The sequence below is a fragment of the Podarcis filfolensis genome (genome assembly GCF_964270895.1).
Source record: "Podarcis filfolensis genome assembly, chromosome: 17".
NCBI lineage: Eukaryota > Metazoa > Chordata > Lepidosauria > Squamata > Lacertidae > Podarcis > Podarcis filfolensis.
In genome coordinates, this window is record NC_139621.1 from 14,576,206 (window position 1) to 14,592,198 (window position 15,993).

The 15,993-nt window shown below is 44.0% G+C and overlaps 1 protein-coding gene and 1 long non-coding RNA gene across 2 annotated transcripts in view; one reads left to right on the plus strand and one right to left on the minus strand.

Annotated features, from left to right (window-relative positions):
- The window catches only part of DENND4C (DENN domain containing 4C), a 92,267-nt gene that overhangs the window by 44,622 nt on the left and 31,652 nt on the right, over nucleotides 1–15,993 (minus strand). The window contains exons 6-10 of the mRNA XM_083592679.1: nucleotides 15,204–15,445; nucleotides 8,963–9,029; nucleotides 6,739–6,797; nucleotides 4,949–5,093; nucleotides 2,635–2,810 (exon numbers count right to left, since the gene is read on the minus strand). Coding sequence (XP_083448805.1) covers nucleotides 2,635–2,810; nucleotides 4,949–5,093; nucleotides 6,739–6,797; nucleotides 8,963–9,029; nucleotides 15,204–15,445 — 689 coding nt within the window. The remainder of the gene's footprint in view (nucleotides 1–2,634; nucleotides 2,811–4,948; nucleotides 5,094–6,738; nucleotides 6,798–8,962; nucleotides 9,030–15,203; nucleotides 15,446–15,993) is intronic.
- Nucleotides 12,764–15,993, plus strand: part of LOC310753144 — a 356,996-nt gene continuing 353,766 nt past the window's right edge. Inside the window, exon 1 of the long non-coding RNA XR_014543227.1 lies at nucleotides 12,764–12,888. This is a non-coding gene — a long non-coding RNA (uncharacterized lncRNA). The remainder of the gene's footprint in view (nucleotides 12,889–15,993) is intronic.

The following is a 15,993-nucleotide window of genomic DNA, read 5'->3' on the forward strand; positions in this document are numbered from 1 at the left end:
CCATATCTGGCCCACAGACCGTAGTTTGCCGACCCCTGTTTTAGTACAATCACATAAGGACTTTATTCCTGGTGTTGGTGGTGTTAATTTTAAATTATGTTGCAGCTCATTTGCACTTTGTGTTCAGAACTGCCTTTGACCTTTTGCAGGATTGCACTGTTCCCTGATGCAAGGCAAGAGACCTTCACGTCCTGGGGGGGGGGGATTTTGTCTCTCTAGGTCAGGTGTGTGGAAATTCCAGCCCATGAACCAATCTTGGCCCGCTGGACTTCCCCATGAGGCCATTTCTGGGCATGTATCCTATACTATATTTTAACAGAACTCCAGATATTAGAGTCGTTCACGGGTTCCCCAGTATAAAACTGTGGACTAACAGGTTTATCATTGTGTTTGAGAAGCAGTTTAAGTCTTCTGCTTCTGATGACTTCCTGTCCTGAAAAAAACAAGGTGTTGTTTTGGGGCTACCAGGCAAGTTGTATAAGAAGATCCCTATTGGATCAGGCCAAGGGCAAGACTGCTCTAGATCATTCTCACCACGTCAAGCCATGGTTCGGTGTCAGCTCTAAAGCAGCCCATTGATTTGTACTAAAAGTAGCACTAACTGTAATGTGGCTTTATCGTTTTGAACACAGGTCTTGCACCAGATCAAGCGCACAGTCACAGGCAAATACATGCAACTAGAGGCTGCCACTCTTGCTCCCATTACTCTACAACCCTGCCTACCCCAATCTGTTACCAAGCCCCCTCCCTTTACATCTGACCCAAACACCCATCCCTTCACTGCTCCTTCAGCCCCATCCCAGCCTACCTGCTAAAACCCCCACTCTGTTTCACCAAAAACCATCCCCCTAGTTTGCTCAGAACTCCCCCCATCCTCTTGCAACTCACTCCAATCCAAAGACCACCCTGTGGCTGCCCCAGTGGTCTCCCTTCCACTACCCCCCAAAAAACTGACCCGGAGAAGAAATTGTGAGGATGCATACACTACCCTCCCAAGTGCTGTTAGAACTACATTAGAGCAGTTACTGTATTTTTCGCTCCATAAGACACACTTTTTTCCTCCTAAAAAGGAAGGGGAAATGTCTGTGCGTCTTATGGAGCGAATGTGTGGTCGATCGCTGGCTCCCTTGCCGGCCCCTTGCCCAGGCTTCCATTGTTGAATGTTCTGCAGATGAAGGGTGTTTGTTTCCCCAGCAACATGGGACTGGCTGTTTAGATTACCTGTCTGGAAACTGTAGAAGCAGCTCCCTTTCCTTTCCTAAAGAAGCTGCAGAACTGTGAGTTGAACCCCATAAAAACAGGATTTTTTTCCCCCTTTGCAAAGTAAGCTCAACAACTTTGAGCTGATCCTCAAAAAAGGGGCTTTTCCCCTTTGCAAAAGAAGCTGCACAACTGTGAGCTGAGCCCCCCAAAAACGGGGCTTTCCCCTTTTCCTCCTCTAAAAACTAGGTGCATCTTATGGTTATGGTCGCTTATGGAGCGAAAAATACGGTATTTGAATGGACTCCATTCCCATTGGCTCTGACCATTGGCTCTGCTGGCTGCGCCTTGGTGGGCTCAAGTTCCCCATTTCTCGGAAGGCCAATAACAGCTCGTGGTACAGGCCATGACATCTGCGCCTTCAAAGCTCCACCGTGTCGTTGCTGGTCAAGCAACAACCGTGTAGCCAGAAGCAGAGGCCAGGACATTTAGACCATGAGATCACAGAATTGTAGAGATGGAAGGGACGGCGGGGGCCTTCTAGACCAACCCCCTGCAATGCAGGAATCTCAGCTAAAGCATCTGTGACAGATGGCCACTCAACCTTTGCTTAAAAACTTCCAAGGAAGGCGAGTCCACCACCTTCCGATGCCGTCCACTAATAAATATTTGCCTTTTGGAAGCCAAGACTTGGTTTTCCACTGGTTTCTAATCTTTGACATGCTTTCTACTCTATCTGAGTTTTTTTTCTGTTTTACCGTATTTTTTGCTCTGTAAGACACACTTTTTCCCTCCTAAAAAGTATGGGGAAATGTGTGTGTGTCTAATGGAGCGAATGCAGGATGCGCAGCTATCGCTGAAGCCAGAACAGCAAGAGGGATTGCTGCGCAGCAATCTCTCTTGCTGTTCTGGCTTCAGGGATAGCCACGCAAAGCCTCTTCAACAACATTTGATTCAGAATATTTTTTCCCCTTGTTTTCCTCCTCTAAAAAGCAGGTGTGTCTTATGCTTGAGTGCGTCTTATAGAGCGAAAAATACAGTAAGTCTGGGATCAAGAGCAGTTTGCATGAAGTCACACACAGATGGGCTTCTGAGGCTCCCCTCTAAAACTCATCTTAAAAATGAAAGCGCAGCTCACTCCTTCAGTACCATTCACCAAACTACTCCCAAAACTCAGGAAAGGGCATCTAGAGCTACAGTTGGGGCAGCAGGGAGCAGACGGAAACCAAAAAGCAAACAGAATGGCCTAGTATTCAACTCGAATGACTTACAGGAATCTAACGGACTTTGGATCTATTTTAAGGCCAATTCACTGGATTGAATGGATAAAATAAATACATTCAAATTCACATTAATGCCTTAAAACACAGAGAGACATACAAACACAAAAAACAGAGGATATAAACAAAAACTGGTGAAAAAACAACCACTTACATGTACACCATGTTTGTATCTAAGTCAATGCAAACCACATCTTGTGGAGGGTCATACAGATCAAAGTATCGGGAGTCAACTCCAACTATGAATGGGACAGGAGCACTGAGCACCGTTGCCAGAGACAAAGGACAGAGGGGGATGTAGGGACACTGCCACTGAAATGGGAAAATCATCTGAAGGAAAAACGAAAACAAAACCCATGTATTAAAACATAAATGAAAAGTGATGTAGCGTCAAGTCATTCTCGTAACATGGACCATCGCAGCAAGAACTGCAGCAGCAAAATTATAGAATAGCAAACTCAAAACTGTATATAAGAGATCCAAATTTGTTGTTTTGATAATTGCCAGCGCTCCTGCAAGTCCAAAAAACAGAAAATTTAGCTTCAAGGCAGGTTTGGGTGTATAGACAAAACAGTTAACAAACATCAAGTATCAACAAATGCACAAAAACAGTTAAGAAGCCATTTTGGCATGTATTTGGCAGAATAATTGTGATGATGATGATGATGATGATGATGATGATGATAATAATATCTCAAATAACATCATCATCATATCGCTCAAATAACAGAAGCATTTTCCCCTTTCAAAATCCTGTGATTTCTTCATGGATAGGAATATCATTTAAGAAGTAATTTACCATTCACTTTGAGCTGAAGAAAGTAAAAATAAGATGGTTTGACCAAGATGCACAATTCACAGGACGAATAAAAGAAGTGTTAGAGCTACAGACATGCAAAGGTAGAGGGAGGGGAAATGAAGAGAAAAATCAGACATGGCTATCTCTTCTTTTTTGCAACACACAGTTTCTTAAAAGTAGAGAATGCATTAAAAAATTTTAAAGATAAGGGGCCATGTGTCATTAACTTTGCTTAGACTATAAACGGAGAGATACTATGAAAACTGCCTTTGATATTTTTTTTTAAACAGCGACTATCATATGACTTGAAAGAGGAAGTTATATCTTCCCCTTTCAAAGGCTCCCTGGGATACAGAAGAATTTGAAGCCCTAAGATTTCAACTGCATTCTTCATTTCTCTTACCTACGTCGGTGAAACTAACAATCCAGAACCAAAAAAATGATACATAGGTGTTATCCTTCAAGATCACTAGACACCATGCATGTTAAAAAACATGTCATGTTTCATTTAATTTATTTTTAATTGCTCTTGAAAACAACATTTCCAAGGGTGTAATCCAACTGGTGTTCCTTCTGCTGTTATTTCAGTTGAGGCACACATCAATAGAAGAGGAAGGGAGGCGATTTTTGCCTATTCCCTTCCCATCTCCCACAGACCCTCCAGACCAGTTGTGGGGGGATAGGCACAAACTGCCTCCCTTCTATCACCAGACAGCTCCATTTAATCAAAAGCTGTCGTGTTCATGGAAAGGCACAAGTTGGATACAGCTGTGGTATTCTACCAGTCTAAAGGCTTGTTTCAAAACAACTGCCACCAACATTTTAAAAAATGAACAAACAGCTTGCAATGTTCCGGATTATGGATTCAGGACTACCTGAGCTCTCCCAATTTTGCAATTTTGCAAATATAAAAAAGCACAATCTGCAATTGTTCAGATGCTTAAACATTCCTTAACAGCAAAAAGCTGTAAAATCACTTAAGACGACTCTAGTATAAAATTCTTCTCCTCTAGGTAACTGAAGCTGAACAATCTACTTCTCCAACTGTGCCTGAGCTGTCCCCGTACAAGTAGTAAAAATTACTACTGTCTAGGACTTTGCATATTTCCCCCAGAAGTAGGCTGATCTCTTCAATTGTCATGGAGAGGCAAACTAAGGCCCGCGGGCTGGATCCGGCCCAATTGCCTTCTAAATCTGGCCTGCAAACAGTCTGGGAATCAGCGTGTTTTTACATGAGTAGAATGTGTCCTTTTATTTAAAATGCATCTCTGGGTTATTTGTGGGGCATAGGAATTCGTCCCCTCCCAAAAACAAAATATAGTCCGGCCCCCCACAAGGTCTGAGGGACAGTGGACCGGCCCCCTGCTGAAAAAGTTTGCTGACCCCTGTATTAGATGGACAGTGCTACATTAGTTCTGAAAACAGTAGAAAGAAAGAAAGAAAGAAAGAAAGAAAGAAAGAAAGAAAGAAAGAACAGAGGGAGAGAGGGAGAGAGAGCGATTAATTCACAAAGCTTGCTAACTTTTAAAACCTTGTACGAGTCAGCAAAATGAAACATGAAAATGTGAGACCAGCGATAGAATAGGATGCCTACTGAAATTAAAGGGCTGCTCCAAAGTCTGCAGAAATATTGTTATTTCAGCTTTAAAGGAGAACATTGCATACTTACAGCTGCCACTGCTTCCGCTACTCCAGTCAGCACAGCTGGTCGGAGAGAGTGCAGCAGGATCTTGCCCTCCAGCAGCACAAAGAGGAGTAAAGTGGCACAGTTTTCTGGTCCAAGATTCATGAGCAGAGTGCTGAAGTTTGCTCCACTAGAATGTGATCAGAAGATTCAGAAGCGCAATATTTGTTATTCGTCATTATAACAGCTACCAACAGAACGCATCGTGCTGGACAGCGACGCAAGTCAGTTCTGTCCTTTCCCAGGGCGAGTCTCTGGCTGTGCTGTGGCAGCTCAAGTTATACCCTATGTGAGGCAAGGATGTACTGCCAGATAGACCAATTTCGCCCATCCCCACCCCAAATCACCCTGCTACACCGGGCAGTGGAAGTTTTCGTTAAATGTACAACAGGATTTTATAGTGGAGGGTAAAGGTAAAGGGACCCCTGACCATTAGGTCCAGTCGTGACTGACTCTAGGGTTGCGGCGCTCATCTCGCTTTATTGGCTGAGGGAGCCAGCATACAGCTTCCGGGTCATGTGGCCAGCATGACTAAGCCGCTTCTGGTGAACCAGAGCGGCGCATGTAAACGCCGTTTACCTTCCCGCCAGATTTATCTACTTGCACTTTGACATGCTTTTGAACTGCTAGGTTGGCAGGAGCAGGGACTGAGCAACGGGAGCTCACCCCGTCGTGGGGATTTGACCCGCCGACCTTCTGATCGGCAAGTCTTAGGCTCTGTGGTTTAACCCACAGCGCCACCCGCATCCATAGTGGAGGCTAGGGCCAGGCAATATCTGGTTTTCAACTTTGTGACATATCGCCAGCTGAACATTGTGGTACACCAATATATCACAATATCTGAAATAAGGATGGAGTTATGTAGGGGCACTGGCTGCCTTCACGGTTTTCCCCACATTGTGATTTTTGCATAACACACAAACACACACACACATCACAATTTGCGATATATTGCCAGGTCAAAAATTACAAAACTGCTATCATGATATGGACTTCAAACTGGTTAGGAGCAATATATCAATACATCACCCAACCCTAGTAAATCGCTGTCCACTGGTAAAGGGGAAAATAATTTCCCAGTACAGTGGTACCTCAGTTTTCAAACGTAATTTGTTCCGGAAGACCGTTTGAGTTCTGAAACGTTCAAAAGCAGAAAACTCAATAGCTGACAGCTAGGCCTCAGGATCTTGCACTCATGCTGCGTGGCATGTTCGACTTCACAGGCGTGTTTGAAAACCGAAGCATTTACTTCTGGGTTTACGGCATTCGAAAACTGAAATGTTCATCAACGGAGACATTCAAAACCGAGATACCACTGTAGTGTGGGCCACTGTTGTTTACTGTGAGGGAAGCAAAAGCGAAGCACAGCAAGGCGCTCATCTCGCTTTATTGGCCGAGGGAGCCGGCGTACAGCTTCCGGGTAATGTGGCAAGCATGACTAAGCCCCTTCTGGGAAACCACAGCAGTGTGCAGAAACGCCGTTTACCTTCCCGCCGGAGTGGTACCTATTTATCTAGTTGCACTTTGACGTGCTTTCGAACTGCTAGGTTGGCAGGAGCAGGGACTGAGCAACGGGAGCTCACCCCGTCGTGGGGATTCGAACTGCCGACCTTCTGATCGGCAAGTCCTAGGCTCTGTGGTTTAACCCACAGCGCCACCCGTGTCCCATGATGCACATATAGCAAGTTAATAAATAGATAAATACGCGTGCACACACACACACACACAGTATCTTCAAACAATTGTTCGCTTTCAGAGTTATCAACTATCATTACCTGAGTGGCAAGGGCGTAGCAACCGGTTGCGACAGTATTAACGTATCATGCGCAGAGAGCTGTAAAACGACAAATGCACAAATATTAGTGAGCCGACAGAAAACTCATGTAAGCGTTCTAATCAATCATGTGTGAGGCATGTGCGTCACATGGTATTGTAGGATCGGGAAGACCCTGGGAGGCGTCCAACACACTTGCTGTGGCAGCAGAAGGAGGAGCTTACCGTATTTTTCGCTCTATAGGACGCACTTTTCCCCCTCCAAAAATTAAGGGGAAGTGTGTGTGCGTCCTATGGAGCGAATGCAGGCTGCGCCGCTAAGCCCAAAGGCAGAACAGGGAGACGGAGTGCTGCGGAGCGCTCCATCTCGCTGTTCTAGCTTGGGGATGGCTGCGCGCAAAGCCTCTCGAGGGCAGCGGGGTGCCTTCACCCCGCTGTCCTGCAGAGGCTAGCAAGGCTGTTCCCAAGCCGGAACAGCGAGACAGAGGGCTCCGTCTCGCTCTTCTAGCTTGGGGACGGCTGCACACAAAGGAAGGCTGTTCCCAAGCCAGAACAGTGAGACGGAGGGCTCCGTCTTGCTCTTCTAGCTTGGGGACGGCTGCACGCAAAGCCTCTCCAGGGCAGCGGGGTGCCTTCACCCTGCTGTCCTGCAGAGGCTAGCAAGGCTGTTCTAGCTTGGGGATTGCTGCGCGCTGCGCCCCAAAGGCTTCAGGGATCTTTGAGGCTGGCGGTGGGGGAAAGCAGCACTTCCCCCCCACCGCCAGCCCCACAAGCTCGGGTGAATGCACCTTGAACGCACCTTGTTTTAGAGGGGGAGAACAAGAAAAAAAAATTCCCTATTCTCCCCCTCCTATGGTCTGGTGCATCCTATAGAGCGAAAATACGGTAGATTGCGGAACAGAAATTTTCCTCCTTTTCCTCTCTCTGTGTGCTCTCTAAATTGTTTTTGGGGTTCCCCCCACCCTCCAGAGCAGGTTGGGGAGGGTACAGAGCAAGAATGGCGAGAAGAAAATGGGAAAGTTACGTTGCACAAATGGAAAAGCCTTGTGCTAATGGATTAAGTCTATTATATACTGTCCCCTGTTTGCTATATCATTTACACCTCAGGCTGCTTATTGAGATTAACTTTCGTGCGTAGCTCAGTTGGTTAGAGCGAGGTGCTGTTAATGCCAAGGTCGTATGTTCGATCCAGTGCCAGATTTACGTACAGTGGTACCTCGGGTTACATACACTTCAGGTTACAGACTCCGCTAACCCAGAAACAGCGCTTCAGGTTAAGAACTTCGCTTCAGGATGAGAACAGAAATAATTCTCCCGCAGCACGGCAGCAGCAGGAGGCCCCATTAGCTAAAGTGGTGCTTCAGGTTAAGAACAGTTTCAGGTTAAGTACGGACCACCGGAACGAATTAAGTACTTAACCCGAGGTACCACTGTATAAGCTAAACAAGCTGTAGCTTAGGGCCCCACTCCCTTGGGGCCCCAAAAAAATTTAAAGGAAAAAAACCTGGATGTACATTTCCAAAACATAAGATAAAAAAACAAATACAGTGGTACCTCTGGATACGAACGGGATCAGTTCCAGAGCCCTGTTCGCATCCTGAAGCGAACGCAACCCGCGTCTGCTCGTGCCGCGATTCGCCGCTTCCACGCATGACGTCATTTTGACCGTCTGCGCATGCGTGAGTGGCGAAACCCGGAAGTAACACATTCCGTTACTTCCAGGTTGCCGTAGAGCGCAACCCGAAAGTGCTCAACCTGAAGCAACTTCAACCCGAGGTATGACTGTAAAATAAAACCTACATACAGAGCTTAATAATTATTTCACTATTGATATACTTCTTCTTAATTGTATTTCACTATTAATACACTTCCTCTTAATTGTATTTCAGTTCAACAATTACTTTGATAAAGTACATATTTTGTTATCTGGAAATGCCTTTAGATACCTATGAGGTCCATAAATTACCATATAGCATATATTCAACACAAAAAACAGCAACAATTTGTTGTTGACAAAGGACAGCTGGACATAGAAAGGGCCCCATTACCTTCAGGAGCTGAGGGCCTCATCAAACCTAAATTTGGCCCTGGTTCAATCCTCATATGGGACAGTCCCTTCCAACTGTATGATTCTACGTAATACAAAGCAATTCAACACGGAATTCCCACCAGCACTGCAATACTAAGCAGCATTCCTAGGGCGCTCAAAGTATTTAACTTACTTACCTGCACAAGAATTCTTGGTCTTTGGGGAGAAGGGAAAGGTATGTTGTGCATAAAGTGGGATATGTGCCTGCAAAGACAATTATAGATATTTGTCATCTCAAAACCATCAAGTCTGAATTTAAAGCACACTCACTATTTTAAAAAGGATTAAAAAAAAATATCGAATGTAAACATGCCAAATGAATTTAGTAGCCACGTTCATAGCACAACTGAAATTTCACAGTTTTTAAATGATGCAAAGAGGAGCACTTCTTTCAAACCACTAAAGGTAAATTCACCTTTCCAGTTCAGAGGCTTATTTAAGCTGCTAAACGTCAGCACTTAAAGAGTTAAGCACTTGCATAAATACTGTATTTTTTGCTCTATAAGACTCACTTTTTCCCTCCTAAAAGGTAAAGGGAAATGTGTGTGCGTCTTATGGAGCGAATGCAGGCTGCACAGCTATCACAGAAGCCAGAACAGCAAGAGGGATTGCTGCTTTCACTGCGCAGCGATCCCTCTTGCTGTTCTGGCTTCTGAGATTCAGAATATTTTTTTTCTTGTTTTCATCCTCCAAAAACTAGGTGCGCCTTGTGGTCTGGCGCGTCTTATAGAGCGAAAAATACGGTACTTAGGAAAGATCAAGAAATCCCAAAAGGGTCTTGCTAGATCAAGAGAACTTGCTTTCCTTTGGTCGTGTGCTTAGTGAAAAGAATGAGACCACTAATAATTGTTCAGTATTCAGGTAGGTAGCCGTGTTGGTCTGATGCAGTCAAAATACAAAATAAAAAATTGTCCAGTAGGTCTATAAGGTGCTACTGGACAATTTTTTATTTTTATTTTATTTTTATTTCAAATTGTTCAGCATGTCACTGGGGTCTGCAAGTGAAAGTCAAGTGTGGCAGGACTACTTGCTAGGAGCTTCCAGGTTCTGAAAGATGACACTCAAAGACGACAACAAGAAAGGAATCAACAAACCATCTCAGAAAACAGTGCGGATAAAAATGACTACATGCAGGGAAATAAGCAGAAAACAGGTATATTCAGGAAAGTATACAGGGAGAAGAGGAAAGGTGGATTTGGCAACGCTTTTGCAACTGTCTGTATTTTTTAATTTAAAAAGGGCACACCTGAACTCAGTTTAATAGAAATCACTAATGTTTAGCTCTCGGTTTTTTAAGATATATTTTGATGCAATAATCCTGGTCATTTTGATGTCATTATGGTACTTAAAAGGTTGCTGCTTCCTTCCTATCCTATCCTTCAAATTAAAAAAATGTCCCAAAATTGACTTCATATACTCACAGCTGCATGACCCAAACAGATTGCCTATCACTGTGAGTGTGGCTTGATGTTATGTAAGTTAAAAAACTCAAACAGCCTAAACCCACCCAAATATATTTTGCCGTGCTATCCTAATGTTTCTCAGTCTTTGATCGTTGCTGCCAGGGAGAGGTTTGCTGCCCTGTCTAAGTATTGGCTTTCAGGATAACAATATTATTCAGCTCCCATACCACTAAGGAATGTGAAACTGTTAATACTAAATGTCAGTAACACATCTGTCTATGTGATCCTTAAAAAACCCAAACACACCCACTGGAAATTTCCTGATTTCACATTCAATGCACTATCAGTGTAACATCTATCAATATGATGGCAAATGATTCCAGGCATCTGAGCTAGGTCTGCAACTCTACCCAGAAAATCAAAACCTATATATTGTTCATTTGCATGTTCAGAATTATCCCTTGAAACAACACTTGAGACTAAGGTAAGAAAAGAATTTTCCTCCTTCCTTAGAACATGGATTGAAGATTTATTTTTAAGTTTGTGCTTCCTGCAACAACCATCTTCGCCCCTGAAAATATTACTGCTCAAGAGTAAGCCTAAGAGCCGATTTAAGCATAGCTGGAAAATAGCTCTGATTTAATTAAGATTGGAGTATGACTTCCTTTGATCTCAAGTCCCTTAGTGCACAAGAAATTGTAAATGCAAGGTTTTTAACACCGTCTCTTTCGTTTGTTTCAGGAGAGCTGCATAGCATTCCTACTGAAACCTCTATCAGCACACACACAGAAACACACAAACTTTCTGAATAAATCACTCCGGCAAACTATTCTGCTGGCACATACCTCACTTTGACAAATAGTTTTTTATATTTTCCTATGACCAATGTTATAACTGCGATGAATAAAATCATTCCAAAGTACCTGCAGTTGCCAGATTCTGCACTGGAGAAAGTTCTGAGATTTTAATTAAAAACAATTCAGGGTGCTTCTCTGCAGGACTTAAGAAAAGCTGTACCTGCCAGACTCCCCACACCACAGTAATATTAAAGGCACTAAATATTTATTCTATACGTAATCAGGCAACCTTAACAAACTTGCATTTTATTTAATGATTCTTTTAATTTTTATTTATGGTTTTCCAAAATGCAAGCGTATCTTGCATACCTTGGATTCCAAAGTATTTGTATGTTACATTTTTGACAAGAAGAATAACGAGAACCTATTAGCCCACCTTGCCTCCTAGTTTCAGGTAACCAATGGAGAACCATTGTTCATTTGTCCATATTACATTATTATTTTGTACTATATCCTATTTATTTTTTCAATTCAATAGTCATCTGAGAAGGTCAATCCATAACTATCTGATATCAGGAATCACAAGACAGAGAAACCAGTAGGAGAACACTTCAATCTCCCAGGACATTCTATACAAGATCTCAAAGTAGCTGTCTTATTACAAAAGAATTTCAGAAATAGACTGGAAAGAGAAGTTGCTGCATTGCAACTCATTACCAAACTTAAAACCATGGAGAGACCTGGTCTGAACAGAGACATTGGATTCTTATCTCATTATACATGATGAAGCTATTTTTGGCCATCTCATCCGTTGCTCCCCCCCCCATAAGACCAATTGCAGTCGTTCACAGTCGTCAACAGGTCTACCACACCTATCAGCCAATCACCCATTCCCACCACCCTTCTGAGTAATACCCCTCCCCACCTTCTCACTATATATAAAGGTCTAGTGACTTCTGTTTCAGTGTATCTGAAGAAGTGTGCATGCACACGAAAGCTCATACCAAGAACAAACTTAGTTGGTCTCTAAGGTGCTACTGGAAGGAATTTTTTTAATTTTTGAATTTTGTTATCCCTGTGTAGCTAGTGGATTCTTTGAGTGGTACTGGTTGCTTATGTAATGAATAAAACAATGACAAGTATTAATAAATTTGCCTGAGTACTTGTTTTTGTGCAGGGGTTTTTATTTCTTTTCTTTTTTGCAATTTTAGTCTGAGTTATCTTTTCCATTAAGGTTGTGTACGAAATCCTTTGCATCCATTGTTCCAGAATAAGATTGTTTTCCAGTGTCAGGCTACTGTTTGGGATGCTGCCACAAACAGAAAGGCGACCAGTTCTGTAGGTTTCAAATCTGCCTGATAATTATTCTGATCTTAAAGGAAATGTATTCCCTGCACTGAGTCTGAGAGAGAGGCCACAGTACATAGGTTTTGCATACAAAAGGTCCCAGAATGAATCTCCATTTAAAAGGAAATAGGTAAGGATAACCTCAGGCAGCTGAGGCTGTATGCCAATCAGGTGATAATTCAGATAATTCAGATAACAACTTCTACCAGCTCTATGAAAATATTCAATCCCCAAACAACTGGGGGATACTAGGTTGGGGAAGGCTGGACACTAGAAAACTGGTGCCAGTGCAAGTCGGCAGCAATGGACCAGATGGGCCAAGCAAAATCAGTATCCTACCATATTTTTCGCTCTATAAGACACACCCGACCATAAGACGCACATAGTTTTTAGAGGAGGAAAACAAGAAACAAGGAAGCAAAGCAAAGCCTCTTGAGTGAAGAGGCAGGAGCGCTCCGGCTGTGCTCAAGAGGCTTCGGGAGGCTATCCCTGAAGCCAGGAGAGCAAGAGGGCTCAGTGCGCACTGATCCCTCTTGCACTTCTGGCTTCAGCGATAGCTGCACAGCCTGCATTCTCTCCATAAGATGAACACACATTTCCCCTTACAGTGGTGCCTCGCAAGACGAATGCCTCGCAAGACGAAAAACGCGCAAGACGAAAGGGTTTTTCGGTTTTTGCGTTGCTTCGCAAGACAATTTTCCCTATGGGCTTGCTTCGCAAGACAAAAACGTCTTGCGAGTTTGTTCACTTTTTTCTTAAAGCCGCTTGAAGAGGCGCAGTTGCGACGGACCGTGCTTCGCAAGACGAAAAACATCGCAAGACGAAAAGACTCGCGGAACAAATTAATTGCGTCTTGCGAGGCACCACTGTACTTTTTAGGCTGCCACAGATTTTATATTGTCACAAACTTTTATGTAACTTTTAAATAAACCCCATTTGTTGAAAAATACTATCAGTGGTTCCGTTGTCATGCAGATATAGACAAACATGGTTATCACCCACGAGAAAGAGGGCAGAGCCTTCCTGCATCTAACTTCTCTCTCTCTGTTTCCGAGACACCGTGTGCTCGGATTCTGCATCACTGAGCTCCTGATGAACTGTAATGGAAAGAAACTAATGGCATGAATGTTTCTCTTCTGTGCTGTTTCCAGATCAGGAGCTCATAAAACGGGTAAGGCAAGGCTGGGCGATGACTAGAGCACAAGGGGTAAAACATGTCCTGTGAAGTTGACCAAGTGCAAGAAGTGGTGAGGCCTCCATCGCACCCTCAAGGTGACACCCAATGTGGTTTGTTTGCACTGTCTGTTAACATCTCCTCCAAGGTGTGGTGTTTGGGACCCTTTCAAAACCCACTGGTGGTGGCAGTTGATAAACAGATAGCAATTCTAAATTCACTGCAGCTTTTCACCTGCAGCTCATATACTGTAGTTTTCCATGTATAAGACAAGGGTGTTTTTTTTACTGTAAACGAATGTTAAAAATCAGGGGTCGTCTTATACACGGATAGTGCAGAGGTGGGGAGATGGGCTATTGGTTGCAGCCGTGAGCAGGAGCTTGTCAGCGGTGATTTGGTGGGTGATTTGTGGCTGCGGCAAGGGCTGATGTGGATTGGCTATCGCTGCGGCAATTGGGCATGAGATTGCAGGCTGCTGTTGGCAAACAGGCAGACACTCGGTGGCTTCGGTGATGCTTGCGATTTGTAGCGTTTGTCAGTTGAGTTACTGATTTTTGGCATTCTCCCCCCCAAAAAAGCTCAATAACTCTGGGCCATCTCCCCCCATTTTCTTAAATTGGAGTCCCCAAAAATAGAGGTCGTCTTATACATGGGGGAGTGTTAAACACATAAAAATATGGTACACGTTTGTGGCACTTGTAGAACTAACAGGACAGCATTTCCAGTCCAGAGAATGAAGTACTGATATTGCCATGGCTATTATGGCAATAATAGCTTAGTTGGTGACACCAGCTTCTGGCCTGTTCTTCTGACCTCTTAACACAAAGCTAACAGGAAATGGAAACAGCACAAGGCCACTTAGCAGCAGGTTTTGTTTCTTCCCTAACAGCACAGCAATGCACAGCGGGATCTCCTCCAATTCTGCTGCTTTCACTTTGAGATCTTCAAGCATGCAAGCGTATATGCACATACAAATATGCACATGTGTGCACACTCTTGGAAGCAGAAAACTTCTGACATCTGAACTGGCTCCTAAAAAAGGTAAAGGCAAAGGACCCCGGACGGTTAAGTCCAGTCAAAGGCGACTATGGGGTTGCGGCGTTCATCTTGCTTTCAGGCCGAGGGAACTGGCGTTTGTCCACAGACAGCTTTCCGGGTCATGTGCCCAGCAAGACTAAACTGCTTCTGGCGCAACGGAACACCGTGACGGAAACCAGAGCACATGGAAACGCTGTTAACCTTCCTGCCAGAGCGGTACCTATTTATCTACTTGCAATGGCGTGGTTTCGAACCGCTAGGTTGGCAGGAGCTGGGACAGAGCAACAGGAGCTCACCCCGTCAAGGGGATTCGAACCACCAACCTTCCGATGGGCAAATCCAAGAGGCTCAGTGGTTTAGACCACAGCGCCACCTGCGTCCCTATAACCAGCTCCTATTTTGTGCCATCCCTATCCTACAGAAACCTACAGAAACAAAATAAAACCCAGATGCCTTTTCAGTGTGCAATGGCTTGGCAGTGGAAAACCACAGCAGTAATTCACAGCATGCACCACAGCTTAGCAATAAGAATACCAGAATGAGCATCTTCGTGTAACCGTCCCTCATTTTCGCAAAAGCTGTGAAAACAAGGAGCAGACTTGGAAGAATTCCTACTTACTTTTCAATGGGAAGAGGATGCGGCCCAGACACGGAAAGCTTATAAATGAACATGAGGAATTTTCGGAAGGCTTCAAAGAAAGGCCAGTGTGACAGAAGGCAGATGCATTTGTTGGAATTTATGGATTTTGAGGTAACCACTTTTCTCTCGACAGCTGTCAGGAGGCCCAGCTGCATGTGCTGCTTTTCTGACAGCAGCTCTCGCGAGTAAGGCTCGTAAAACTGGATAGCAGCACCGTACACCTATAGGAGGGGAGGGAGAGCCACGTAAATAATTACCTCCAGCCACTGGAGGAGAAGGGAGTTATCTTGATTCTCTAAACATGGAAGGAAAGAGATATTCTTCTATCCGCCCACTCCCAAGATTGCTAGAATACACGATTTAGGTAAAGCACGAAGTGTGATACAACAGTGCTATAGGACCCCAAAGTGAAATCAGTAGCTAGTATGCCAAGTTACAAGGAACCAGGCAGCCCTGTTTAGGGAAGCTTTTAATGTTTGATGTATTACGGTATTTTAATATTTTTTTGGAAGCCGCCCAGAGTGGCTGGGGAAGCCCAGCCAGATGGGTAGGGTATAAATAATAAATTATTATTATTATTATTATTATTATTATTATTATTATTATTAATTATTATTATTAGGGCCCATTAACATTGAGAGAAGGGAAGTTACAGGGAACCAGGCAGAGGGTCTTCTCGGTAGTGGCACCTGCCCTATGGAACACCCCACCTTCAGATGTCAAGGAAATAAACAACTACAGTCATAACTCTTCTTACATTTGCTTCAGG